Source organism: Chrysemys picta, chromosome 10, assembly GCF_011386835.1.
Source record: "Chrysemys picta bellii isolate R12L10 chromosome 10, ASM1138683v2, whole genome shotgun sequence".
NCBI lineage: Eukaryota > Metazoa > Chordata > Testudines > Emydidae > Chrysemys > Chrysemys picta.
The window spans coordinates 9,217,223-9,244,303 of NC_088800.1; the positions used below are offsets into that span (position 1 = coordinate 9,217,223).

At 42.5% G+C, this 27,081-nt stretch overlaps 1 protein-coding gene across 3 annotated transcripts in view; it reads left to right on the forward strand.

The window, feature by feature from the left end:
• The first annotated feature begins 3,072 nt into the window (after positions 1 to 3,072).
• LOC101943766 (protein FAM169B) overlaps positions 3,073 to 27,081 on the forward strand; it is a 47,367-nt gene continuing 23,358 nt past the window's right edge. Inside the window, exons 1-3 of one of the 3 annotated variants that reach the window (XM_008165457.4) lie at positions 3,073 to 3,219; positions 20,938 to 21,071; positions 23,423 to 23,522. In XM_008165457.4, coding sequence (XP_008163679.3) covers positions 3,186 to 3,219; positions 20,938 to 21,071; positions 23,423 to 23,522 — 268 coding nt within the window. In that variant the 5' untranslated portion in view covers positions 3,073 to 3,185. Of the gene's footprint in view, positions 3,242 to 20,700; positions 21,072 to 23,422; positions 23,523 to 27,081 lie in introns of those variants that run through there. The other 2 variants (XM_065559222.1, XM_065559221.1) reach the window with 2 other exon arrangements.

Sequence of the window (27,081 nt, forward strand, 5' to 3'; positions counted from 1 at the left end):
ACTGTGTTTAAGAAACAAAGAAGAGTCTGAAAAACAATTTTTTATAAAATGTTCAGCTACATTTTAGATCAGAAAAATGTTCATGTATAAACTAATTGGACTAAGTTGTTACGTCTGTATACTTGTTACAACTTATTTATAGTACAGTTGTAATCCACTGGGTTTTTCTCCCCTTAATTAAGCAGAGTGACTAACAACAAATACATATCTATCCATTTCCACCCCAATTAAATTTTCTTTCTCATTGTCTTAAATGTTTTGTTTGCAAAAACCCACATATATTTATAGATACCCACTCCTCACTATAGCTCAGAGTAATTATCTGACTATCTAGCTAATCTAACTTGATTTTGATACTATGCTCAGCACCATAATGTCTGAGTTCCTTACATATTTTAAAATAAACATCAAACAGACGAATTCAATGTATGGTAAGTTGGATGCAAGCAAACAATATGGGGTTTAATGTGTTTTAATATGGGTAAATGTATACATCTGGCAACAAAGAATGTAGGCCATACTTCTAGCATAGGGAAATCTATTCTGAGAAGCAGTGATTGAAAAAGATTTTGGGGTCATGATGGATAATCAGCTGAACTTGTTGTGTAATACAGTGGCCAAAAGTGCTAATGCAATTCTTGGAAGCATAAACAGGGGTGTAGTGAGGCGGTGTGGCCTCCCTCCAAGCCAGAGGGGAGGAACCACTCTCTGTGCCCAGGTAGACGGAGTCAGGCTGGATGTGCCCCTCCCACCAGAAGTTGAGAGGTGGGACAGGAAGTACAAAAGGTGGAACCTCCAGCTTCGTTAGAGCCCAGCCAGGGAAAGAGACGGATGTGCCTGGCTCGTGGCAGGCCTCTGTCGCTGCCCTGACCCAGGAGGAGACCGACTCTGCAGGGGAGCTGCCGAGGGAGACAGACGCTTCTCCCCAGACCTCCACTGCTGGAGTGTAGGGTTGCCAACTTTCTAATCGCACAAAACCGAATACCCTAGCCCCGCCCCCGCTCACTACATTCCCCCTGGCTGGCTTGCTCTTCCCCACCATCACTCACTTTCACTGGGCTGGGGCAGGGGGTTGGGGTGTGGGAGGTGGTGAAGTCTCAAAATGGGGGTGCAGGCTCTGGGGTGGGGTCAGAAATGAGGGGTTCAGGGTACGGGAGGGGGCTCCAGGATGGGGCAGAGTTGGGGTGTGGGAAGGGGTGAGGGCTCTGACTGAGGGTGCAGGCTCTGGGGTGGGGAGGAGGGGTTTGGGGTAGGGCAAAGTTGGAGCCCGGGGAGGAGGTGGCTGCGTGCTCAGATGCCGCCCACCACCTCTGTGCCCTGGCAAATTGCGGGAGTTGTAAGTTTTGCTGCAGCCACTCGCACTCGGAGTCCCCTTACCATGCCTTCCTATTTTCCCAGACATGTTCGGCTTTTTGGAAATTCCTCCCGGACGGGGATTTGAGGACCAAAAAGCTGGACATGTCCGGGAAAATCCGGATGTATGGTAACCCTATCTCCACCGTGGCGGGGGCTGAAGCAACTTCCCCAGCAGCAGCCAGAGCCGGGGGGGGCGGAAGGGAGGAGGGGGAATGCGGGGTGCTCAGGGGAGGGAGCGGAGTTGGGGTGGGGACTTTGGGGAATGGGGGTGGGGAAGGGGTGGAGTTGGGGTGGGGCCACTGCCCCCCTGGAGTGTCCTTTTTTTTTCAGTGTTGAAATATGGTAACCCTAGTATAAACAGTTAGTAAAACTTTTCCCTATGATACTCTGCGTGTAACCACAACCTACCAGAGTCCTCTTCTAGTCAGGATCATAAAAAGTTATGCAATTTTTAAAGTTTTTCATCAGTTCTCTAAGCTTAATAAAGATGATCTTTAAACCTCTCTTGAAATTCCAGCATAAATGTTCTACCGGGCAATATAGTCTATTTAACTTGCTCTGTGGTAAATCTCATAACTACTCTGTATCTGTGACAATATCTACCTTGTAGGTGTGCACTGAGGACTAGTTGTACTGTGCTTTGAAGCCATGAAATGCTAATGTTTGTTGTTACAGATATTCTAGTGTGATTCAACTTTGTTCAGTAGAACGTATATTCATGCTGAAATAACAATTGACCGGGCATGCTCAAGATCTACATGCTATTTTTGTTTACAGTGTTCATGAAATAGGTAACTGATATCTGCAATCCATATAGCAGAGAAGGAGGTCATCTGTGTGTATTTTCACTTATTTATAATCTTTCATGGAAGGTTCACTGGCCATATGCCCTAAAACCCAGGACACTTCAGCTCGGAATTGTCTTCACCAGTTTCACAAATGACTCTGATAAGAGGCTGCTGATTTCTGAGAATGAATTAATAAAATTGTTGAGGCTTGTGATTTCATGTATTAGTCCATGTTAAAAGAATGTTAAGGTTTCATTAAAATGACAGTCCTATAACGGTTTATTAAAATTTCAGTTTTTATTAAAAAGAACAGGAGTACTTGTGGCACCTTAGAGACTAACAAATTTATTAGTCTCTAAGGTGCCACAAGTACTTCTGTTCTTCTTTTTGTGGATACAGACTAACACGGCTGCTACTCTGAAACCAGTTTTTATTAACTTAAGTGTTCCTCCCACTTGGTGTTATATGCCTGTCTATACATTGATAGGAGTGTTGCAGTATTTAAGTGTAATATACATACAACTACAGCACATGCCCCATACACAGAAATGGAAGATTTCATAAATGAGTTAGTAGTCTTTCTAATGAGGCCATGTTTGTAGAGGCTTTTTCAGCAATGGGAACCTGTCTCCCTTACAACTTTGTGAGCTGAAGCTAAGGTTACTCCCTAACCTCTCCTGAAAGTCTCATCCCAGCCCTGACATTTCCACTGGCATGGCTGCACACGCCGCTGTAGCAATACAGAGCCAGGGCCTGGGCTATTTTATGTCCATGCAAATCCAGCTTCCCATCCGTAATGAAGAGACCAAGCCTCGGCTCCGAGAAGGCAAATCCCACGCAGGGCGGGCTCGGTTACCCCCTGACTGACTACACCAATACCACGGCCCTGCCATTCAGCTTGAGGTAAAAAGCAGCTCAGCTGGTGAGTGGGGGCGGGGCAGGGCTGTGCTGTGCTGTGCTGGTGGGGCGGGGGGGGAGAAGGGGAGGTCGGGCGGGCAATAGGGCCCCGCAGGGGGCGGAGGAGGCCGCTCGGAGGAAGTGATGGAAGCTGAGGAAACAGGAAGAGCCGCGGCCGGTAAGAGGGAGGAAGAGACCCGGCGCCCCCCGCCCCCCACAGCTTCCCGCCCCCCGCACGGCACTGCCCCCCCCCACGGCACTGCCCCCTTTCCTCCTGCCCTGGCACTGCCCCCCCCTGCACGGCACTGCCCCCCCCCACGGCACTGCCCCCTTTCCTCCTGCCCTGGCACTGCCCCCTTTCCTCCTGCCGTGTTACTGCCCCCCCGCACGGCACTGCCCCCTTTCCTCCTGCCCTGGCACTGCCCCCCCCTTCCTTCAGCCTGGCACTGCCCCCCCTGCACAGCATTTCCCTCTTTTCTCCTGCCCCGGCACTGCCCCCCGCACGGCACTGCCCCCCTTCCTTCAGCCTGGCACTGCCCCCCCACATGGCACTGCCTCTCTTCCTTCAGCCTGGCACTGCCCCCCCCATGCATGGCACTTCCTCCCTTCATCCTGCCCTGGAACTGTCATCCCCCGCCCCCCGCCGCGCATAGCACTTCCCCTGTCCCCCCCCGCAAGCCACTGCTTCCCTTCCTTCTGCCCTGGCACTATTCCCTTGCACGGCGCTTCCCCCCCTTTCTCCAGCCCTGGCACTATTCCCTTGCACGGCGCTTCCCCCCCTTTCTCCAGCCCTGGCACTATTCCCTTGCACGGCGCTTCCCCCCCTTTCTCCAGCCCTGGCACTATTCCCTTGCACGGCACTTCCCCCCCCTTTCTGCAGCCCTGACACTGCCCCCCTGAACAGCACTGAACCCCCTTCCTCCAACCCTGGCACTGCCTCTCCTGTGGGCCCAAAGGCCCTTTGCTGTCCCTGTGTTCTTCGCCGCCCTATACCCCCTTCTTTCCTACTCCTTTTTCCAGTGCCCACTTATATTCTCCTGGTCTCATCCCTGCTTCCTTCGGTGCCCCGCCTCCACCCTCACCTTGCCCCCGGCATTGCTGTCCCTTTCCCCCGGTTCCCAGACAGGCTCCTAGACTGAGCTTTAATGATGCTACCAGGCTGGACCAGAAACAATATTAAACTTCTGGGCACCACCCAGCCAGAACAAATCCCTCTAGTGGGGCTTTGTGAGTGACTGCCTCTCACAATCCACTCTGGGCTGAGCTGGCTGGAAAAGGCCCAAGATTAGTTTCCAGCAGCATGTTAACCAGCCACTTCCGCAGAAGTCTGCTGGTCCCTACATAAGTTATTACACCAGACATGCTGTTGATTAAGGATGCTGTCATTCAATAGTATGTTGATTTCGTATGGTATTACTGTGTTGACCACTTGAATGGCAACATCTAGCTGGATTTAAAGACCTGACTTCAGGTTTTCTCTAAATTACCAAAATACACAGCAACAAGTTTGTGCTTGCCTGGGAAATTTCGCTCAGTTCCTGTGCAGTCACAGTCTGACTCTAGCTTTCCTTAGAGTTTTTATTGCAAGGTATCCATCAGATGTTTTCCGGGTCCACGGGGGGTAATTTTTTCTGGTCTTATAGCCTGATTCAAAACTCATGGAAGTAAATGGGAAGACTCCCCTTTAGGGGTTTGGATTAGAAAGCAGTTACAGTCAGAAAAATAGCACTGTCAAAATGGCACCACTTCCTTCACACACCTGTTCCTTTAGTGTGTTTAGAGCCCTATCAGTGAATATAGTGGTACTGTGGTTTGGTAAAAAGAACAGGAGTACTTGTGGCACCTTAGAGACTAACAAATTTATTAGAGCATATGCTCTAATAAATTTGTTAGTCTCTAAGGTGCCACAAGTACTCCTGTTCTTTTTGTGGATACAGACTAACACGGCTGCTACTCTGAAACCTGTGGTTTAGTAGATGAACACAGGAGACAGTAAAAAGGAACAGAGGGAACACAGTATATAAAACAAACATCTTCAAGTCATAAATCCAAAGCTTGAGGCTCATGCTAAAGACAGTGCTGTAATCCTCCAATCCAAACTTCGCTTTTGGTTTAAGAGGAAGTAAAGGAAACAAGAATAATGGAGAACAGAGTAGTAACTACGTTGTCTTTTGGCCACAAGACAGTAGCTAATTTGATTAGTATGATATGGAATGGAGATATATGGAGCCTATCCTGCATATTGTTGCAGAGTTTATCCTTTGTTAATCACTGGTGAATGGAATTACAAATAACTGTAGAAGTAGAAATATTTGTTGTAAAATGATGTTTGGAAATTTGAAAAAAAAAAAAAAAGCAAAAATTAATCACAAATATTTCTAGTAGCAGGCAAAAGAGTATCTCTCCCTAGCAGAGGCTGACAGAGAGAATGAAAAAAATAACGCCAATATATGGGGCAAGTTTCTTTTGCCCTAAAATAGATACTAATTTAGATCCATAGCAGTAAGTGGAACAATAATCAATCTAGCATTTGATGCTTGGCAATGGATCTAATTTTGAGACAGGTGGGCCTTTGTGCATGCTGAGTAGTGGATCTCCAAGAGAGTCTTGAGGGAATAGTGTTCTTGGTTTATATTTGACTAGGAGCATTTCCAAGAATCTCTGTTCATGCACTCTCTTGGATAAGGGCCGATTGCATCACCTCAGTTAACGTTTGCACTGCTTTCTCTCATGCTCTGTCTTTGCACTGTGCTTTCTTAATCTGTCAAGCTAACAGGTAAATGGAGAGAGAGGGAATTTATCTTCTGAAACACATTTTAAGTTGCTGCCATTTATCTAAAGCACCTACTTCATCCCCTTCAGTAAAATAATGATGATGATGTTCATTAGTTCTTCTAGCTGCTCGTGGCTAAATGTGCTGAAATCAGATAGAAGAAAAAAATAGTGCAGTAGGGCAATCAGCCACTTATGAAAGTCAAACATTTGTAATCATGATATTGGCTTTTTTGGAAGACTCGCTATTCTGCTGATGCTTTTAAATGAAATATCTCCAGATGAATGCAACTTGGTGTTCCTTGTCCAGACAAATCTTGTGCTGCCAAGCACTTTAAGTTTTGTAAACATTTCCTCTCCCCCCCACCCGCTTCATTTTGTATTGCTCCAAGTCATGTGTTTTGAATGGTTCTTCCCACACCCCCACTCCACCCCGCCCCAATCCCCTCTCTCTTCTGGAAAACATGTTAGCGTTTCTAGCTATTGTCACTGTTCTGCCTTATTTCTTTGATTGCACATCCTTAAGTTTAAAAAAATAATTCAGCAGCAATTGGTAAGTGGTCCAATAAAAAATGAAGTCTCTGAATGTCTTGGAGCCCACCTTTAGCTTTGCTTGCGCATGCTGTGTTTTTGGCTCTTACATTGCTCTATGACGGAGATGCTACAACTTTAAGTGTTCTTGCGGTCTGATCTTTCAACTCTTACTCCCGAAATAATCCCATTGACTTCAAGTGACAGTAAAGGTTGTTCGTGTGCCATAAGGCTTGCAGGCCTGTCCATCTAAAATTAAATCTATTTACTCTTTGTGTAGATCCTGTGCCAACCCTAACATTGAGAAATGAGCCAGCTGCTCACCTGGAACTTCAGCTATTTCTTTTAAATACAGTCTACTCTCATGTAGATTCCCCCCCCCCCCTTCTTCTTCAAGGAGCCCTGAGGTTTGCATGTACCCACAGGCTCTGGGAAGGGCATTTTTGTGGGTAATACAACATATGATCCTGGGGCCTTAGTGATAGTTACTAAATGACTAATCTGTGTATCTAGCTCAGGGGTCGGCAACCTTTGGCACACGGCTCGCCAGGGTAAGCACCCTGGCGGGCCGGGCCGGTTTGTTTACCTGCCGTGTCCGCAGGTTCGGCCGATTGCGGCTCCCACTGCCCGCAGTTCGCCACTCCAAGCCAATGGGGGCAGCGGGAAGCGGCGGCCAGCACATCCCTTGGCGTGCGCTGCTTCCCGCCACCACCATTGGCCTGGAGCGGCGAACCGCGGCGAGTGGGAGCTGCAATTGGCCGAACCTGCGGATGCGGCAGGTAAACAAACCGGCCCGGCCCACCCGGGTGCTTACCCTGGCGAGTTGCGTGCCAAAGGTTGCCGACCCCTGATCTAGCTTACCAATTGCAGTAAAGGAGCCTTAAAATTACACCTGTCCTGCAGAAAGATTTTTGTTATTTTTGTTCATGAAATCAGTGTTAATCAATAGAATTTACATTCCTGCACAGGAGATCTGCTGCAGGACAGGTGGAATTTTAAAATTCCAGATCTGTATTTGCAACATCAGATGTGTTAGAAACCAGGTCAGTATGAATTTTCCACATCCGGTAACAGTGGCTAAACTAAGGTTCCTGAGCTTTTTCTGTGGCAACACACAGTGCTTTGTGTTGCCTTTGCAAAGTGACTGGCAGCCCCTTGGGTCACACATATCCAAAGTACACAGTCTTCTGCTCGGTTACCAAGAGGTCAACGGATGCTTAAAAATGTTGCATTTTTAACCTTTGAAACTGAAGTCTGGTGACTGGTCTTTGCAGTATTACTGACAACAGATGGCAAACAGCTCCACTGATGTAATTCTTATTTGTAATTCATTCCTGTGAAGTTCCACAAACAGCTTCACAAAATCTCAGAGAATGCCTCCATGTTTTTTTGCTGTGTTACAACATGAAGCCAAATTAAATAAAAATTCCATTTTGTATCATTCAGATTCCCTTGGTGTCATGTGATGTTTTTGTAAAGGTTGCCTTGCAGCAGTTTCAGATAAGTGCACGTTTGGTAGCAATTTAAGGCCTGTGTCCTTTAAGTAATGCTTATTAGTACGTAACAGATGCTGTTTAGAAACATTATGCCTTTTAATAGGCTCTGCTTTTAGGCTGTATGTTCTCTTTTTCAAGGCAGGCAGTAGATCAGCAAGCTTGGAGGTATGCTGTCGTTTATGCAAAGCCTAAGTCAATTTTCTGCTCTGAAATCAAGCCATGTGTTTTTCCTTGTTTTTTCCATTCTGGTCATAGCTATCTTGCTGTGTTTTTTCCCCCACATCAGATCTTTGGCTGTTTGTCAAGGCACTACAATCAAAACCTTTTGCATTTTTAACCACCAGAAGTGGTCTTTTTAGATGAGACCATGGAAACCAAATTTAAAGAACCTCATATTTGATGTCAAGTGCACAGACAGTACAGAGCTAAACCATTCCCACCAGCCCCTTAAAAAAAAAAAAGCTATGGTGGTTTTGGCGCAGTTTCAAAGACGTAGAATAGCTGACACAAAAGCACAGAAAAACAATAGTGATATTTACACATTTCCTTCCACTACATGCAGCTGTTTATTGAAGCAAGAAATTCAGGACAGGCTCAGAGAGCTATGATAGGTAGCACAGGTATTTGCTTCCATATAATAAAATTGGCAGTATCAAAATGTCTGGATGACTGTAAGGCATGGAAAAACATTGGGGAAGAACGTTTCTGTTCCTTCCTTCTCTTGCTCAAATTAAATGCATTTTAATTTTGAAAGGAATCTAGTTTAAAGATTGATTCTTGCAAGTACACCTCTACCCCGATATAACGCTGTCCTCGGGAGCCAAAAAATTCTTACTGTGTTATAGGTGAAACCGCGTTATATCGAACATGCTTTGATCCACCGGAGTGTGCAGCCCCGCCCCCCCAGAGCGCTGCTTTACCGCGTTATAGCCGAATTCATGTTATATCGGGGTAGAGGTGTAATTTGGAGTGGAGGGTGTTCAACACCACCTAAGAGGTATTTGGTACCTTACAGGATTGAGGCATTAGACTATAAGTTCTTTGAACCAGGGATGTGTTAAGCCTGATTTTTCAGAGAGGCTGAGCATCCCCCGCTCAGCTGAAATTATTGGGGAGTTGAGATTGCTTGGTGCCACTGAATATCTGGCTCATTGCCTCTTTCGTATCGGTATTGCTCCATGGCACTGTATAACTACTGATAGTAATGAGGAACTGCATTGAATGTCATGCTAACTGTTAGCCCCAATCTCATCTAGCAAGCAGGGAAGGGTAGCTCTGCAATAATTTTAAATGCTCTGTGGCTTTAAAATACGGATTTTTTTTCTTTCTTTTTTATCATATTTCTGGCTGGTGGTCTTTCTAGCATCTCCCCTATGGACAAAAGCATCTCCGAACTGGACTGCTTTCCAAACTCAGATGTCAACTCCTGTCTCCCTGCTTTTTCCTCCTTTATCACTATGGGAGGATTTATCTTCCCTTTGTCTCTTCAAGTGTAGGGGGACTTGTGGTTTTGTCCTTCAACCTCCTCTCTTTCTTCCATCTATCTTCTCTGTCTGTGATGGTAAAGGACTGAGCCAACCCTGCCTTGATTTGGACCTGTGGTTCCTAAAGGCTCCTCTGTTATATCTTTTTATTCCTTTTCCTTTCAAATCATCCTTTCTCTCTGTACAGAAAATCCTTCAGCTATACATTCCATTATTTCCCAGCTCCCCCTCCGCATCCCTTTTTTAGTTTATACTCTGAGGGCCAAACACCAGTAACACCATTGTACATTTGGAGTACCACCCTTTACTTCAGTGTAACTGAGATAAGAGTACGGCCCTGAGAATTTTCCACACGTTCCTGGGCTCTGTGGGAGGCAGTAGATATTAAGAAGCCAATTCTCACTGCACTTTTATAGCGGTATATTGAGGGTGTCACCCTGTCTGGAGCGATTCACGAATGTGAATGCCAACCTCAGGGCAGAGTGTCAAAAAGCAGGGCAGACACCCCTAATTGGTTGTATGTTCTACAATGAGATTTCACCAACTCAGTAACAAATTTGAACGTCTGAAGAGCAATAACAGTCTTGATGGAGTCACAGACAATTACCTTGGGCATTCTAGTCTATGTTGCCACCCAGGCAAGCGGGACTTAGTGATAGTTGGTTGTTATTCACCAAAGATCACAAAAGATTCAGGTTGTTTTCAGTCACTTATCCCAGGCCAATTTGTATCTCAGATCTCATACCAAAGACAATGCATGTAGCCAATCCTATAGTAAAATAACTAAGGATTTATTAACGAGGAAAAAGAAACGAGAGTTATTTACCAGTTAAAGCTGGCAAACATATATACACAAATGAGTTACAGCTGATGGTTGCAAAAGGTGAGAGTTGTAGCAGTCTGTCAGCACTGAATGTGTTTTAGGGCTGGAGGTGGTGCTAGCCCATTGGGGGCCCGAAACAGGAACATTTTTGCCCCTCTCCCCCAACATAGCCTCTTCATGGTTGTGAAGGGGCGATTAACAAAGACTTTATGTTGTGATGACCCATTTAGTTTTGATAGCCTTCTTAATGAGCAGGAGATGATCCTTTCTGACAGGTTGACAGTTTCAGGGCAAACATTTTTTACAGTTATAAAGCAAAAACTTAAATATTACCTTATAGCATGTCATATAGATATTGTAAGTGAGATTAATGCATGTAGCAATTTATAGGCATTTCATAAAGTCTAAACACATTGTTATAAGTCCAATACCCGTCTTAACTATTCTAACACACAGGTGAAACAGACTGGTTTCCAGAAATGAATTTGTTAGCGCTCAGCTGAGGCCTAAAGCCTTGGCAAGAGCTGGCACCTGGTTTGCCAGCGTCACAGGGGGTAATACCACAGAAGTCAATGGAGTTTCACTGCTGTAAGTCTGGTGTGAGGGAGAAAAAATGCTTGTTAGTTATAACCTTGGATGCTACTTCTTTTCAGACCTACATCTCCTTTGACCCTCTCTGAGGGTACGACTTCACTACCCACTAGATCAGAGGGTAGTAATCGATCTATCGGGGATCGATTTATCACGTCTCGTTTAGACACGATAAATCGATCCCTGAACGTGCTCCCCATCGACTCCGGAACTCCACCAGAGCGAGAGGTGGAAGCGGAGTCGACGGGGGAGCGCCGTGAGGACCCGAGGTAAATGGATCTAAGATACGTCAACTTCAGCTGCGCTATTCTCATAGCTGAAGTTGCGTATCTTAGATCGATCCCCCCTGCAGTGTAGACCAGCCCACAGTGAGATATCTCTCTCCATCTTACATCTCTAAACCCTTTGAAAAGAGAGTGAAATGTTCAGTCACTCTTTGCTGCTACACTATAGCTGTACCTGGTAGCACTTCCATAGTTTAAGGGTTTGTCAACATTTTTATTTATAAATCTTGCTTTCCGACTCATCATACCTCAGCCTTTTTCAATTACTTCAGATTGGAACTTTGTACAAAGCTTGTCAGTCCAGATGTTGTGTTTTATGTGATATGACAGGAGGTAGCATGCTTACGCAGATGGATTTCTATTTGTATGTGCTGTGAGTTGGGTGTGGTTTTCGTGTTTTTCTTTTTTAAATGTAGCACTGCTGCAAAGAACAGTTTGAAGAAAAATAGACGCAGCTGGAATCTTTATGGTAAAACCTACAGGGGGTTGGGACAGCGCAAGTTAACTTTAAGATTGAATAAGCTCCTGTCTTAGTTCCATCATTTTATACCCAGATTCCTAGAGTTTAATATTTAAATTTAAAATACTATGAAACTCAGTAGTAAATATGTTGTTGTAGATGCAGTTTTTCTTACGAAGGAGGAAAAAATAGTTTGAATTAAAATTGATTAAATATTAATTCTGTTTCACAAGCTTCTGATCACTCTTCTAAATTCTAGGAAATAAATAAAATGCTTGACATACAGAGCCCAATTCTCTGAGTTGCTAAAATCAGTAAGAATTGAAGGTGCTTAGCACCGTGCGAGGTCAGGTCCATCTATCCTTTGCCTATGTCCAGTTGCACCTCTGCTAGGCATAACCTTTTTAGGCAGTAGCAAAATCCTGTGAACACGAATGGGCTCCCTAATGCCATAGCCTCTTGTATTGCAGATGCATAACCCTTATCTGTAGTCCATTTGTTGAAGTGGTAGAATGGTGGCAGTTGCTTAAATAGAACTCATCTATTTAAACTGCCCAGCCACTTAATCAGAAATTGGATTATAATTATTTACTGCCGGAGCACTTTCACTTTCACTTACTGATTTTCACAGAGCAATGCCTTTTAGACAGAAACTCATATTTTGTTTGCCCTCCTGGAGAACTCTTCAAAATGCTAATGGAAAATAGTACAGGGATGGTATTACATAAAAACCCATTTAAACCAATAAACATTTTTTCTGTAAGTTCCCAGGTTATCCTGTGACAAATGGGTGAAAAGTAATGCAGTGTGAAAGAACACTGTTCCTGTTAATGATGTACAGCATGTGGTTAAGGGCTGCCATGCCATGTTGGACAGATATCACACCACAGTATTTATCCACCAGTTCTATTGCCACCACACATTGTTACCGTGTTACTGGAGGTTTCATTTACACTAGAACTTGGTTTTTTGACATGTACTTGCTCAATTAAATTCAGGATATGAGAGTCAGGTTCTGCATGTACTCCCGGTAACATGCCAAAGACCTCTTCCTTCCTTTGAAAGGTTAAACAAATATGGTAGTCTAATGATAACCACATGCTTAGAACTGTTCAAGCTCAATTAAAGCAATGAATAAGACTTGGTACTTGGTACTGAGTGCTGCTGTTTAAACACAGTGCTTCTGCTCCTGTGAGAGGTTAATGGCAAGGCACAGTATTCATATGTGCCTCATTTAGAAGAGCAAAAAAGTCACTCTCTCTAGAACCTAGAAATGGTCACATTATTGCAGCCATAGTATGGATATTAGAGAGAGAGAGAGAGAAGTGGGTGGCTACAATAACACTGCATATAGTATAGATATGACAGTCTATAGAGGGGGAGGGAAGCGGGCTCTTTATAGCATATATTATATTACTCCTATGCCTTCATATGTAGCACTTTTCATCCAAAGATGTTTGAGCATTGGCCTCCTAAACCCAGGGTTGTGAGTTCAATCCTTGAGGGGGCCATTTAGGGATCTGGGGCAAAAAAAATAGCTGGGGATTGGTCCTGCTTTGAGCAGGGGGTTGAACTAGATAATCTCCTGAGGTCCCTTCCAACCCTGATAGTCTATGATTCTATGAAGTGTTCTACAGACATTAATAGATTAAGCCTGTAATGAGGTAGGTATTGTATGCATTTAAACAATAGGCATTTAAATGATTGGCTGAGGTCACACATCCAGCCAGTGTCAGGAATAGAACCCTGATGTTCTGATCCCCAGTGCCCTGTTCTAATCACAGGACCATTCCCTCCTAAATAGTTAGGTGATGTACATAATCTTTTCTGTGTCAGTTCACCTAAATTTATGTGCATATTTGACCATCATAGATATCTGGACAATGATTAGTTCACAAGAAAAGAGAATGAAGCTGCAAAGTGGTTTGTGATAAGAACGATAACTCTTGTGATGAGAACGATAACTCTTATGCCCAAGACTTGGATATAAGGACTCCTGATACTGACAGGAAAACTTAAAATAAATCTCCTGTATACTGTGGATTTCTGCATATATCTCACCCTGTTTATTGCTGATCATACTAGCATAAAAATAAGACTTTCCCCGCCTTTTTTGAAAGCAACACAGTAGAACCTCAGAGTTACGAACACCTCAGGAATAGAGATTGTAACTCTGAACAAAACGTTATGGTTCTTCTTTCTAAAGTTTACAACTGAACATGGACTTCATACAGCTTTGAAACTTTACTATTCAGAAGAAAAATGCTGCTTTTAACCATCTTAATTTAAATGAAACAAGCACAGAAACAGGTTCCTTACCTTGTCAAATCTTTGTTTTAAACTTTCTGGTTTTTTTTTTAGTAGTTTACATTTAACACAGTACTGTACTGTATTTGCTTTTTTTATTTGTCTCTGCTGCTGATTGTGTACTTCCGGTTCTAAATGAGGTATGTGATTGGTCAGTTCGCAACTTCTGGTGTTCGTAACTCTGAGGTTCTATTGTAGTGCCATACCCAAGTGTTCAAAAATGAGTTAGGTCCCCCACAAAATGATATTGGCTTAAAAATCATAAGTTTTAAAAAATAATAAATGTTGGGTTCTTTTTATTTGGTTTTTGTTTCTGAGCCAGTAGGACTCACATGTTCAAGCTTTTCTCTTTCATGTGTATGTGTGAATGAAAATGAATGATGGGGGGGGGGGGGGCGGCGGTGTTTGTGCATATCGATAGTTCTTACTTTCAGTAATGTAAACATGTTCCTTGATGACTACAGGCACTTTTTAATTGTGCAGTTCTTAATAAATGCATGTAGTTTACTTCTCTACAACCTGTTTGCAGAATGAGTAACAGCAATCACAGGGGACATGATTAATTACTTAGTACAGTGCACTATGTTTTTAAATTCTTTATCTACACTAAGGCTAGTGTTTTTTTGCTTTTCAATCATACTGCAGCAAGTAGCCGCCTGCAATACTACTGCATCAAACAGCTAGAATGCTTGAAATGCTCCATTCAACAAATAAAGCTTTCTTAGGAGTATGATCAATATTTAAGGTATCTTAATTACCTCTTTGATATGTCGGACGCTGAAACAATTCTATTACCAACTTGTTAAGGAAACTACATTGATGTAGTTCTATATGGATACAGTAATAGACTGCTCTAACTGAAGATAAGGCAGGTGTATTTTGTGTGATAATTAAAAGATATATTGGATTAATGCTCAAGCAGAAAATGTGATTTTGACAACGTGTACTAACTTTTAAATTAAACAAGCACCAGTTTTAAAATATTTGAGTTTTTGAAATAAAAAGATCCGGCTAATCGGCAGAGTTAATTAGTAACTGTCTCACTATGTAGTGACAAATTAACAAAATTAGTGTATAAAAACGTGAGATCCAGTAAACTAAATAAACTGGAGTAATTAAAAAGCTCTTGAAAAGAGTGGTGGCAGTTTAATACTGCTGCAACACTATTGTCATCTGATGGGGTTATAAATAATTATAAAATTACTATTTAAATTAATTGTGGTAGGAACCAGGATTAAGCTGCATCACTTTTCTCTGATTGTGCAAGTTAGACTGAATCCTTATTATAGTTGTCTTGATTGGGGGGATTTGGTTTACCTTCAGTATTATAACAACTTATAGTTTCATTTGTAGAATTTCACATACAAGAGGGTGCACCATGTGTTTTCTGTTGTGCTGAGAAGAATAAATTATTTTGGCTATGGAAAACTATTTCCTGCTTACTTCAACCCATGCAGTGAAATTCTTGCTGGTTCAGTAGTGACAAGGTCTGTGTCTAATGTACAAAACATCACAATTTTAGTTCAAGGTGGAAAATAATCTCCCATCCTATACGTGACTAGAGCTATGGCTTTAAAAATAGACCTTATGCATGTTGTTATTTCCCATCAAGAAACTTATGTTATGATCTGCCTTAGATCCCAGGTGAAGTGAGTTTGGCTGCAGTTTTTCCTCCAAGAGAGAGGTATTGGTTCACTTCACAAAACCACCACATAATTCAGCACAGTTAACTATTTCTGTTCTGGAAAAAGCTAGGGCTGGAATAGCAGGGGTGTGTATTGGGAAAAGGGGTACTGCAGGAAAGAACTGAGGTGCATTTAGGGTTCAAGACTGAAACAGGATAGTTTAGGTTATTTGACAGAGCTATATGGGATTCCAGGCAGGAGTAACAAGGAGTGCTGCATGTCAGGTTTTAGTGCCTGCTTGCTTTATATTCATCTCTAACTATTACTTTTCATTTTAAGGATCAAATCCTCAGCTGGTGTGAATCAGTGGCGCTCCATTGACAGGAACGGAGACACACTGATTTACACCAGCCGAGGAGCTGGCTCAGACTTTTTTATGAGAACAAAAAATGCAACAAAATGAAATTGCCACTTGTTTGTGTTTAGTTTAAAATGTGGCTTTGTCTGTTTGTTTCCAAAGTAGGCCTGTATGCTTAAAACAGAAATCTGAATGCCAATATAGCTTTATATATTTGTAATCAAAAGATTATTTATCTATATTTTTTTATTTCTCCCCCCACACACACTTTTTTTTTTCTTAAAGAAAAACGCAGTTGCCATGTAAAAGGTCAAGGCTGATACCTACCTGTAAGCTCTTGTTGATTCTGTTGCTGTAGAATCTATGTGATGTCATGACCTTGTTTACCAGCTTTGGCTATTTAAGATGGCAGCCCCTTTCAGCTCTGCAGCATTGCTAAGGCAGGAATGTCTGGAATCCCTCTAATGCAGTAGGCCTCCCGTTCTAAATTTACTCTCCTTATGGTTATATGGTACCTCCTCTGTGGCTGCAGTGAGAGGCCCCCTTTTTATGACTCTTTTTTTCCCCTCTGGCTGGTAACCCTTTGTGTGCGTTGCCTGTTTAAAAAACATTCAGCTTCGGCTAGTACAGTGTACTCTTTTGTTGTTGCTGCTGCATAGGATCAAACTCTGTAATGAAATCCTGTAATTTAAATTGGTTTTATAAAGCTGTCCTTGGAACTTAAAGCTCTCAGTCTCCTGAGCTGCCGAAAGGGGCCTCAAGCCCAAGGCATCCACAGGAAAACATTGCTTTAAAAGGAAAGCAGCAAAGTTAAACTCTTCTAAAACTAGTGATTAGATTTTTAAAATCTTTATAGTTTCTTCTTACTTTAGCTAGCCGTAATTATTTGTTGTGAATAAAATGCATAATAATAATAATCATTAATAATACTTAGGACTTATGCAGCTCTTTTACATTTGTGCATTTGAAAGTACTTTATAAAGCAGGGTAAGTGTGATTCCGCCTGCCCCCCCTTGAGCACATGGGAAGATTGAGGCTCACAGAGGTTAAAGTGAAAACTCAAACTAACCTGATGGCTTCTCCTCTACCTGCATTTGGCAACTAGATTTCCAAACTTTTAAAGATGGGATTTTCAGAAGTGCCGAAGTAAGTTGGGGGCACAAGTCCTGTTGACTTTCAAAGGAACATGTTCTGATTCCCGTTGCTGCTTCTGAAAATTGCAACCTAAAGTGAAGAGGGAGTTGAACAGAGTAACTGAACAAATTATTTATTTGAGGGAAAAAAGTGACTCATCTAGAGGGCTGTACTGATAAGATGTTGACCAGCATTGGTACTTAATGCTTCAATTTTTGGCTTGTGTCATTAAAATCTTTATTTGATCACATAATTCTCCAAATGATCACTTTTAACTTACAATACAGACCTACTAGTTACTGGAAAAGCTCGTGTAACTTAAAGGTACTAGGTGTTTTCTCTGTGAGGAAGAAGACAAAATCATGTTTATTCATTAAGTAACAGGATATAGCATTGTGAGTGCTGCGCTCATCAGTTGCATATTTTGGAAGGCCCAATATCTTGCTTTTTGTGTCAGCATACATCCGGTAAAATTAAATCCTTATGTACAGATTTTTAAAAAAAAATAATTGAAAACAATCATACAGGACATTCCTGTATTTAAAAATAACTTACCAGAGCATTTAATAATAATCCTTCATTTTGTTTTTAACATACTACATGTCCTGCTTTCCTTATATGGATTGTTATTGCAAAGTACATGTGTGGGAGCCCACTACAGCAAGCTTTCTTTCTGCAAAGTGCTGGTTAGGATTTTATAATGTGAATTGACTTGACAGTGTTGCAATGCTGCTTCCTTTCTTTCTCATTTTCTCAGATACAAACGTGACAAAAAACATTTACACATCAGCCTTTAGAGATTTACTGTTCAGCATTCTGACTACATAGCACTAAACTTCAGGATGTAAGCTGATCGCTTGCAAAGGCCAGGAGTGAGTTTTTAAACCCCTTGTATAGCAATGAACATGGATGAATTAGGGGTTTTGGTTTCTTACATTCTTTTTAAGGTAATTGGTATTGACCACTGCCAGAGTCCAGATACTGGACTTGATGGACTAATGGTTTGATCTGGGACATCAGATCCTATGTTCTTATTTTCATAGGGAAAGCATTATTTCTGTCTATCATACTTGTATAGTCCCCGTTAGGATAGTATTTGGTTGCTTAACAATTGGTAATATATGTATCCTCTTGTTTGCAGAGATATAGTCCCCATTAGGGTACAGAGTAGCAGCCGTGTTAGTCTGTATCCGCAAAAAGAAGAACAGGAGTACTTGTGGCACCTTAGAGACTAACAAATTTATTAGAGCATAAGCTTTCGTGGACTACAGCCCACTTCTTCTTCCTCTGGAATGAACTGTTGGAAGACAGGATACTGGGCTAGATGGACGTTTGGTCTGACCTAGTATAGTTGTTCTTATGCTTGTCTACACCGGGGTTCTTTTGTGGACTGTGTTTTTGCATGTACGCTTTTGTGGATTAATTTATCCAAAATAATTAAAGCCAGGTGGGTGGACACAATCTACTTCCTTCTGAATCAGTGCATCCACACAGTTGTGTTTTCTTTTCTTTTTTTTTAATTAAGAACTCTGCTAAAGCTCCTTTTCTTTGTTGCGGCATTGAAACTTCTCTTGGGAGTGATCCCTCCCAGCATTTGCTTTGCTATATGTTGTGTAGCCTGGCACTCCGGTGGCTGCTCTTCAGGCAGTACTGGACCAACATCTCTCTCCGGATCTCAAGGGAATCCATGCAGTGGCATAGCCAGATTCTGAGAGCAGGGGGAGCAAACATTAAAAAGGCGCCCCCTCCTTGGCTCCTCCTCTGACCATGCCCCCTTGGCTCCTCCTACGGCCGCTCCGCACCCCCCCCCCCCCCGGCTGGCTCCTTCGGCTGTGCCGCGCCTACCCCCCCCCCCATGGCTCCTCCGGCCGCGCCGCCCCCCCATGGCTCCTCCGGCCGCGCTGTGGGCTGCCATGCTGTACCCCTCTTGCTCCTCCAGCCACGCCGCCCCCCCCCATGGCTCCTCCGGCCGCGGTGTGGGCTGCCATGCTGTGCCCCCCCTCGTTCCTCCAGCCGCGCCACGCCCCCGCCATGGCTCCTCCAGCTGTGCCGTGCCGCCCCCGCACCCCCGTCCCATGGCTCCTCCGGCCATGCCACCACCCCCATGGCTCCTCCGTGCCGGACCCCTCTTGCCTGCAGGAGCCCAGCGCCGGTGTAACAAGACACAAACAGCTCCTGCTCCCAATTCCCTACTTTGGGTGACTTTGGGTGTACTGAGCATGCTCACCCAAACTGAGCATGCCCAGTAACCTTCGCTGTTGCCACTGCCCTCTCTCTGCTGGCCTGGCAGGCCAAGCTTCAGAGCAGAACGTGGGCCCCATCCCCTGGCGCCATGGTAACCCCTAACTAAGGCGCCGCTTTTGTAAAATGTGCTGAGGGGAAGCGGCTGCTTCCTCTGCACCCCCCTAGCTACGCTACTGAATCCGTGGGTCCATACGGATGCATGAGACATGGCTGCTTTAATGCTGAGAAGGGTACAAGAATCCAGGCATGTGCAATTGCAAACGGGTCGCTTCTAGTTGCGCAACAGTATTTAAACATGACCCCAGAGTAGTAGCAGGCACACAGAGAGACAAGTAGATCCAGGTGCGAAGCAATGTAGTGTGGGATAGCAGTGGGAGGACTGCCGGAGGCAGAAGTTATGCTGAAAGACAGATGCGTCCAGACACACTTTTTTCTGTACTAGCTCATCCTGAAGTGAACTAACCCACTTTCAAAGTGGGTTATCCAGTTTACAACAAATGACCAGTTAGTTTGAAATAAGAATTGGTCGCAAGGCATTTTACTGAAAAAACACAAGTGAATGAAAACTCCTGTTTGCCCCAGAGTGGTAGACAAGACCTGAGTGCCCTGTCCAAAGTCACACAGGAAGTCTTTGCCAGAGCAGGGAATTGAACCCAGGTTGCCCAAATCTCAGGCTAGTGTCCTAATTACTAGACCATCCTTCCACTCATTCCTTAGTGTATGCTGCCTTACTAACTATGTAACTGTTATTTCACTTTATCCTAAATGGGAAGTGCCATATGGGAGCATATCATTGTGAAAAAGAAGGGGGATTCAAGGCTAAGACCCACTTCCACCACGAAGCTACATTTAGGGAAACTGGTTTTGGTATTCATTTTGGGTTTACAGCAGTTGCAGATGGAGCCCCTTAAATTGGGAATATTGCCCTCTCGAGTTGGAGACTTCATAAGACTGCTGATCCATCTCGCAGGATATTCAGTCTCCAAGAATGGCCCAATGGATCTAGTTAATTATACTGTATTATAAAGAGAAGCAATTGTTTCCTGATCCCCTGCAGGCAGCGGGTTAACACCTTGATGTGTGGAATTTCATATCCCTTGTAATAACTGGCATCTAAGATGGTGTGAAAATTAATATTCTTATTCATATATATCTATTGCATACTACTAACCTATATCTTTAAGTAATATCCTGCAGCAGTGAGGCCCATAATTGCATAAAAAAGATACTAATTATTATGGGAATGCCTCTGTGAGTATTTTTTCTCTGGATTGTATTCATCATCCTGACTATGACCAGTAGAAATGACTCTACAGAAAGAGAGAGTGGTGCTGTAATTGTACCCAGCAGACACAGATTGACTTGTAAAAGGCCTCCCAAAAATGGCAAAAGCTCTGAGGAGGTATTTCCCCCTGTTTTATTTTTAGATAAGCATTAACAATCAGGGGCTGCATTTTTAAGAAAATCACTTTGATTTGTGCTCTCCCACTTTAAGTTGAGCAGGAGGCTGAATTATCTACACACATTTAACAAAGTCCCTGTTGAACTGAAAGGCAGCGAATGTGGACTGATACTGCCATGGTTCTGTTTGGCAAAAGTGAGCTTAAATAACATGAGAAGATAGATGCAATTTTACTCTCTTCCGTTTTAGGCCATGATTCTACAAAAGGCTATCGGGGTGCATAAGGGTCCACCCACTCAGATCCTTTTGCAGGTTCAGGGTTTTACAATGAATGTAGCTATTTTCATTACAAAAGAAATGACCTTGTGTATTCTTTTATCCATAGGACACCTTTATCCAGTAGATATTTTAGCAGGTAATCCTGAGGTTATCCAAGAAGCAGCTGAGGCCTACTATGAAAAACTTTTGCAGCAAGCTTCATCATCTCCTGAGTTTTTTTCCATTCCTGGTGGAGAGAAGGTAATATAATTACATTTCCCAAATAGAAAGTGTGTTTAGATATTGATGAAAGGCAATTTCAAGTGCTAGTGGCCAGAATCTGTTTGAATATAGCTAGGCTAGTGTGGCAAGGATAAAAATCACTTAAAGTTTCAGATTCAATCAATCAGGTTGTAAATATTTTACCCTCATAGACTAGAGGTAAACTCAAACCAAAAAACTAGATCTGAAAACCACCAAAATTTGAAGTCCAAATCGGGATTGAACCAAAATCTGCAGCTCTTGGCCCATCTTGTGCTGTTCAGGCTAGTTTAAATGATGTAGTGAATTTCCTTACTGTTGTAGAGATTTGTTCTTACTGTTGTGAGTCAGCAATAAACACAATGAAATTTTCTAATGTGTGCTCTTTCACGCAAGCTCTGATCAGAAATGGTTGACAGATTGAATAAAAACTCTTCAGTGATAGAGCTGCAGGGACCAATCCTGCATTGGCTGGGAGACGGGCAGGATATGACTAGATAGGTCTTTTTAATTTCTAACTTCAGTCATTGTATGAAACCTTTCCGTATGTGGGCCCCTTTCTACACAATGAAAGTTTCTGTTGGACCAGCTATGTTTATATCATTATACAGTGCTGAAGCAATGCCAGTTAGTTGAAATAACGTTTTGTGTGGAATATGGTGGCTTCTAAACAGTTTTGGAAAATATTTTGTAGTAATTTCTAGAAAAAGACAGTTCATGTGGGTGGGGTAACTTTCATATTGTCTGAGAAGTAAGGGTGACTCGTCTTACAGTATTCTTTTAATGCCCTCTAGTGGACCAAGATCATAACCATCTGTAAGGTTAAATACAAAGGGCTGTTACTCTGTCGTTAGCTTAACCCGTCATGCAGGGATGCAGTGTTACCAGCCCATCTGGTGTTCAGTTAGGGCAGGGGTGGTCAACCTGAGCCTGAGAAGGAGCCAGAATTTACCAAAGTACATTTCCAAAGAGCCACAGTAATACGTCAGCTCCCGCCCCCCCAGAGCCTCCCACCCACCGGCAGCCCCGCCGATCAGCACCTCCCGATCAGCTGTTTCGTGGTGTGCAGGAGGCTCTGTGGGGGGAGAGGGAGGAGCGATGACATGTCAGGCTCAGGGGAGGGGGTGGGAAGGGGTGGAGTGGAGGCAGGGCCTGTGGCAGAGCCAGGGGTTAAGCAGTGAGCACCCCCTGGCACATTGGAAAGTTGGCGCATGTTGCTCCAGCCCTGGAGTCAGTGCCTATACAAGGAGCCGCATATTAACTTCTGAAGAGCTGCATGTGGGCTCTGGAGCCACAGATTGGCCACCCTTGAGTTAGGGGATGGGGGGCTTAGAACACTAAGCAATGCTGCGTCTCCACAATAGCGAGAGCTAAAGAATGGAGTTTTGGCTTCAGACGTAATTTTATATTTAATTTTGTTCTTGTCTGATCTGCACATGCAGAATAATACAATTAATAAGGAGCATAAGTAACAAGAATTTTCTAGCTGTTTCTTTCTGTCCTATAAACTGTAATAAATGCTTCAATGAATTCTGATATTTTATAAATCAAAAATAAACTGAACTTATCTCCCTCCAAGAAGACCATAGATATCTGAGCTAACAACCTCTATTACCCCTACTCTGGGATAATATACACCTAAGAATTTAGGGATGAAGATTGCTGCGATTGACTAGTCCCTAGTTAGTCTGACTAGTGCCTGAGCCTTTTGCTTCTGTAGACCTAGGTTAAAACCTGTCCCAGGTGATGGGGCCAATGGGCCATTTAGTTCTTTAATGCATATTAGATTGTCATCCCATTTACTCAGACCATTGTACAGCGTGTCCTAGTTGGCAGCCTTGCTCAAGAGGATTATTGCAGGTCAGGGTGGAAGTGCATTGGCAGAGTTCTGTGCAGGGAAAGCTGGTCCTGCTGTGTCAGATTCATGCTTGTGCTGTTTGTCTCTCACTTTCATGAGTGCTAAATTAACTCACAAATCAAAATTGAAACAGCGGGATTTGACATAAAAACAGCACCTGACTTTTACTTAAGGTGGTGTTCACGGGAACCACGGTGGTGATGTATTTGCAGCATGCAAAGAAAGAGATCGAATCAACGGAAGATACTAAGATTTTTCAGGAAGGTCACATGCAGTATGCAGAGTTACATTTCCTAAGTAGCTCAGTGGAGAAACAAATATACTTGTCCCTAATGTTCTGACATTGATGAATTGATGAATGCTGGTTTCAGGTACAAGTTGTTACTTTGAATAGTCCACCTTGCTTACGTGTAGTAAGACCTACTGTATGTGCTTCTTATAATTGCTTTTTTGCCAGCTCAACAGCTTAAAACAGCTAAATGCCTGTTTTTAGGTTAAACTTGAAGATTCCTGTGTGTGTTTCCTTCCTGTGTACCGAGAAGACCCAAAATTTAAAATTTTGGTGTTAATAGATCCACAGGCTAAAGAAAGAGGTGAGATTTGTGTCAATATATTTTGAAAATGGAATGATTATACTTTGTCTTACTTAAACGATGCCCAGTGGATGTAAGCAAATTTCTAGAACAACAGTACTTGAACTACATGCCGTGTTTTGAACATGAAGTAGATTTAGCTAATATGTACAGAAAATGTTTTAAAAGGCAATCTGTGCAGGCAGTCTAATGGCTAGAGTGGGAGATTGGCAGTCAGGTCTCTGGGTTCTGTTCCCAGTTCAGCTGCTGACTAGACTAGTCTTAGGTAAATCTCTCTTCCTCTCTCTCTGCATTTGTACAATGGGGATAATCATACATTTCTATCTCACAGGGATGTTGTGAAACTTAATTAATTAATGTTTGGTTTGAGCTTTGAGATTCTTGAAAGATAGGACATATAGAAGTGCCAAAAATTCTGATATGTTATGATAGATTGTAGCTTACTAACATTCCTGTATTTTGTATTTTTCCTTTGTGGTAGCCACCTCCTCAGTTCTAGGTTTAATTGGCCCATATTTCTGGACTGTCTTGTGAGAGGTAAATCCAGACATGCAGTCAGGAACTGAATTAAACTCATTTTATTGGCAAATCTCCAGCAGTCTGCTTTAAACTCTGTGCCAGTTTATGCACTACTTACTACTAGTAATGCTGGAGTTTTTCTTGTTACAGCCATATGGTGACCTTAAATGGACACATCATTGCACTTGTTATTCCTAGAAATGGTTGTGTGCTTACTGGCATTTCTACTCCACAAGTCATTGGCTGGGTTATCACCAGGTCCTAGAGATTGGGTTATGATTACATCTTAGTTTTTTTGTCCGCCCATCAAGGATCACTGCTTTACACAGTGTGTGTGTTCCTACACACATTCTGGTTTCTTTCTGTTTAACTCCATCAGTCAATAGACGGTGTGGCCATAACCCTGTCTGGGACTTACAACACTGAAAATAAATAGCAAGCTATGATGCCATAGTCTTCAGCAGGGATTGAATCCAAGTCATTTAGCACCAAAAGCACAGGCTTCTACTGCTTGAACTAAAAGAGAGCTCTTTGAGCTGCTGGAAAACAGGAGGTTATATAGTCTTGGGAGAAGCTACTAGAAAGAAACTGTCATGTACACCAGGCCAATGTATTAAATAGTCCCCCTGTTGGATAAGCTTGTCCCAACTGTCTAAGATCCACAAGAGTTCAAGTCCTATCTGGGGAGGCAAACTTTTATTTAACCCTTCTTTAATATATATGTATAAGGGTATAATATGTATCAGGAAGTCAGAAAATGTTAAACCAAGGTGTCTTTTGCTCACTCCAAACTCTGTTTGGAACTCACACCACTCTACAATCTGTGCTTTTGACTCTATCTCTTAGTCCCTCTTCTCCCACAATACAGCAATAAGCTAAAAACACCCCTGCAATTCAAAGTGCCTCTAAGCATTTTATTTCTGAAGGTATAAGCAATACATTTTCAATAGAAAAGATTTGCAGCCAATATTATTGTTATAAGAAATATTACAAAGACAAGGCAAGCTAGTGTTCAGGGTCCAGTCCTTAATGTGTCAGATAACTGTCCTATGCTATGTTAAAATGTGAACTTTATACTGTGCTCTGTTATCACACGCTGGTTCAGTTGGCTGACTCAGACCCCATCACAGCTAAAAAAACTGGAAGCTGGAAGTCTTCTCACATGAACAAAAAATAGATTAAACTCACCTGTGGCTGGTTTTACATTGTACTTCAGAACAACCTCCCATTCCATGTGCTCTCCCATGCTGGACTGATAATTCACTAACTGGCTGTAATTCAGTCAGCAGAAAGAGAGAAACTTCCTGGCACACAGACATAGCCAAATAACTTTATGGTTCCTTTAAAGCTACAGATCCTTTCCTGACAGTGGTTTACACATCAGTATTAACATTTGCATGAACGGAATATCAGCACTGATACCATTTAGGGGAAAAAAGAACTCTACCTACTGCAGGCCTAATTCTGAGTGTAATTGCCATTGTGCATCTCTATCAATTTGACTTCAAATGGGAGTAACTGAGAACAGTGATGAGGCAGATTGGTTTGTTCAAGAAGGGGGATGCATAGGTATAATAATGCCTAACGATATCCAAAAAGGGATCATGAAGAATCATTGACTATATACAGGTGGAAGAAATAGAGTGCATACAGCATGAATATTTAGCAACTTAGTCAAGTAGTAATAGAAACACTATGAATTAATGAGATCTGTGTACACAAAGAAACAAGGTCTATCACCACGTCAAACACATGAGTTCTGGAGACTAAACTTCCTAATAGTTATTTACAATAAATGCTTAAACATAGCAGAATAGGGACTTCTCTGTGTAGTAAGCAGCAGGAGGACTTTAAATCTCATGTGTGGGAGATGATTCTATAAAATTCTTGCAAACCTTGGGTCTGATCCTGTAGTTCCACTGGGATCAACAAGATTGCTCATTTAAGTAAGGGCTATGCATTTAATAGGACTTTACTCGACATTCTCTCTCCGTGGTTTATATACTGATAACACATGGCAAAACTCCATGTATTTTAAAAATGTTTCCTATTTATACCAAACTTTATTTTTTTCTTTATAAAGAATGCACTATAATACATATTCATAAGCTCTGTGAAGTCACCCCGTAGATCCTTTCTTATATACAGAAGCATTTTAACTGTAATTTTCCAAATGCTTTTCCAGGTAGCAGATTATTTTTGTCAGCTTTTGATTTCTCCGGGTATAACCCACCCCCATAACCCCACATGTTTTAAGCCTGTTCATTTTATGTAAATGGGTGTTTTAATAAATGCAAAGTTTAATGCTTATTTCATTATTGTATTTTATATTCATATGACCATATGAGTGGTTTGATTTGAATGAGCCATGCCTTTTTTGTAACATTCAGCCTAAATAGTTACTTCACAGTCAGCTTTGCTAAATGCCATACATTTGACATCATTCTGAAGTTTCCCTTAGTCTTTAATATTATTACAGTATGGTAATGATATGTGATAGGGTGCAGGGATTTAGATTCCAGTCTCTATGTCTAAACAAGATCTGAAGTGGATGGTATGCAGTGGAGAGAAATATTTGGGTAGCTCGTCCACAGAAGTCACTCTCAGTCTTTATTTGGGTTGGAGATGTTTGTTTGTTTATGATGGGCTGTGTGTTACCATGAACATTTATATGAGAATGTAAATTGTGTTGCAAGGGCTACTAGAACATAGTATGGGTGGTTAATATCTTTACAACCCTAAATTAACATTCTAAATACTGAATGTGCTGTCCCTGCTGGAAATATTTTTCAGTGAGCATGATTTCTAGTAACTGCTTGATGCCACAGAACATTTATCATAGGATAGTCACAACAAATCACTGGGAAAAAAATTAATTGTAGTGGGAAAACATAATCTGGTTGCAGGGAATCAATTTCAGGTACTTATCTGGTTCCCATTACTAGTATCTCAGCGCTTCACTATCTTTAATATATTTACCCTGAGAGCACCCCTGTAAGGTAGGGAAGTACTATTAGACTCAGCTTTACTGAGAACGGAG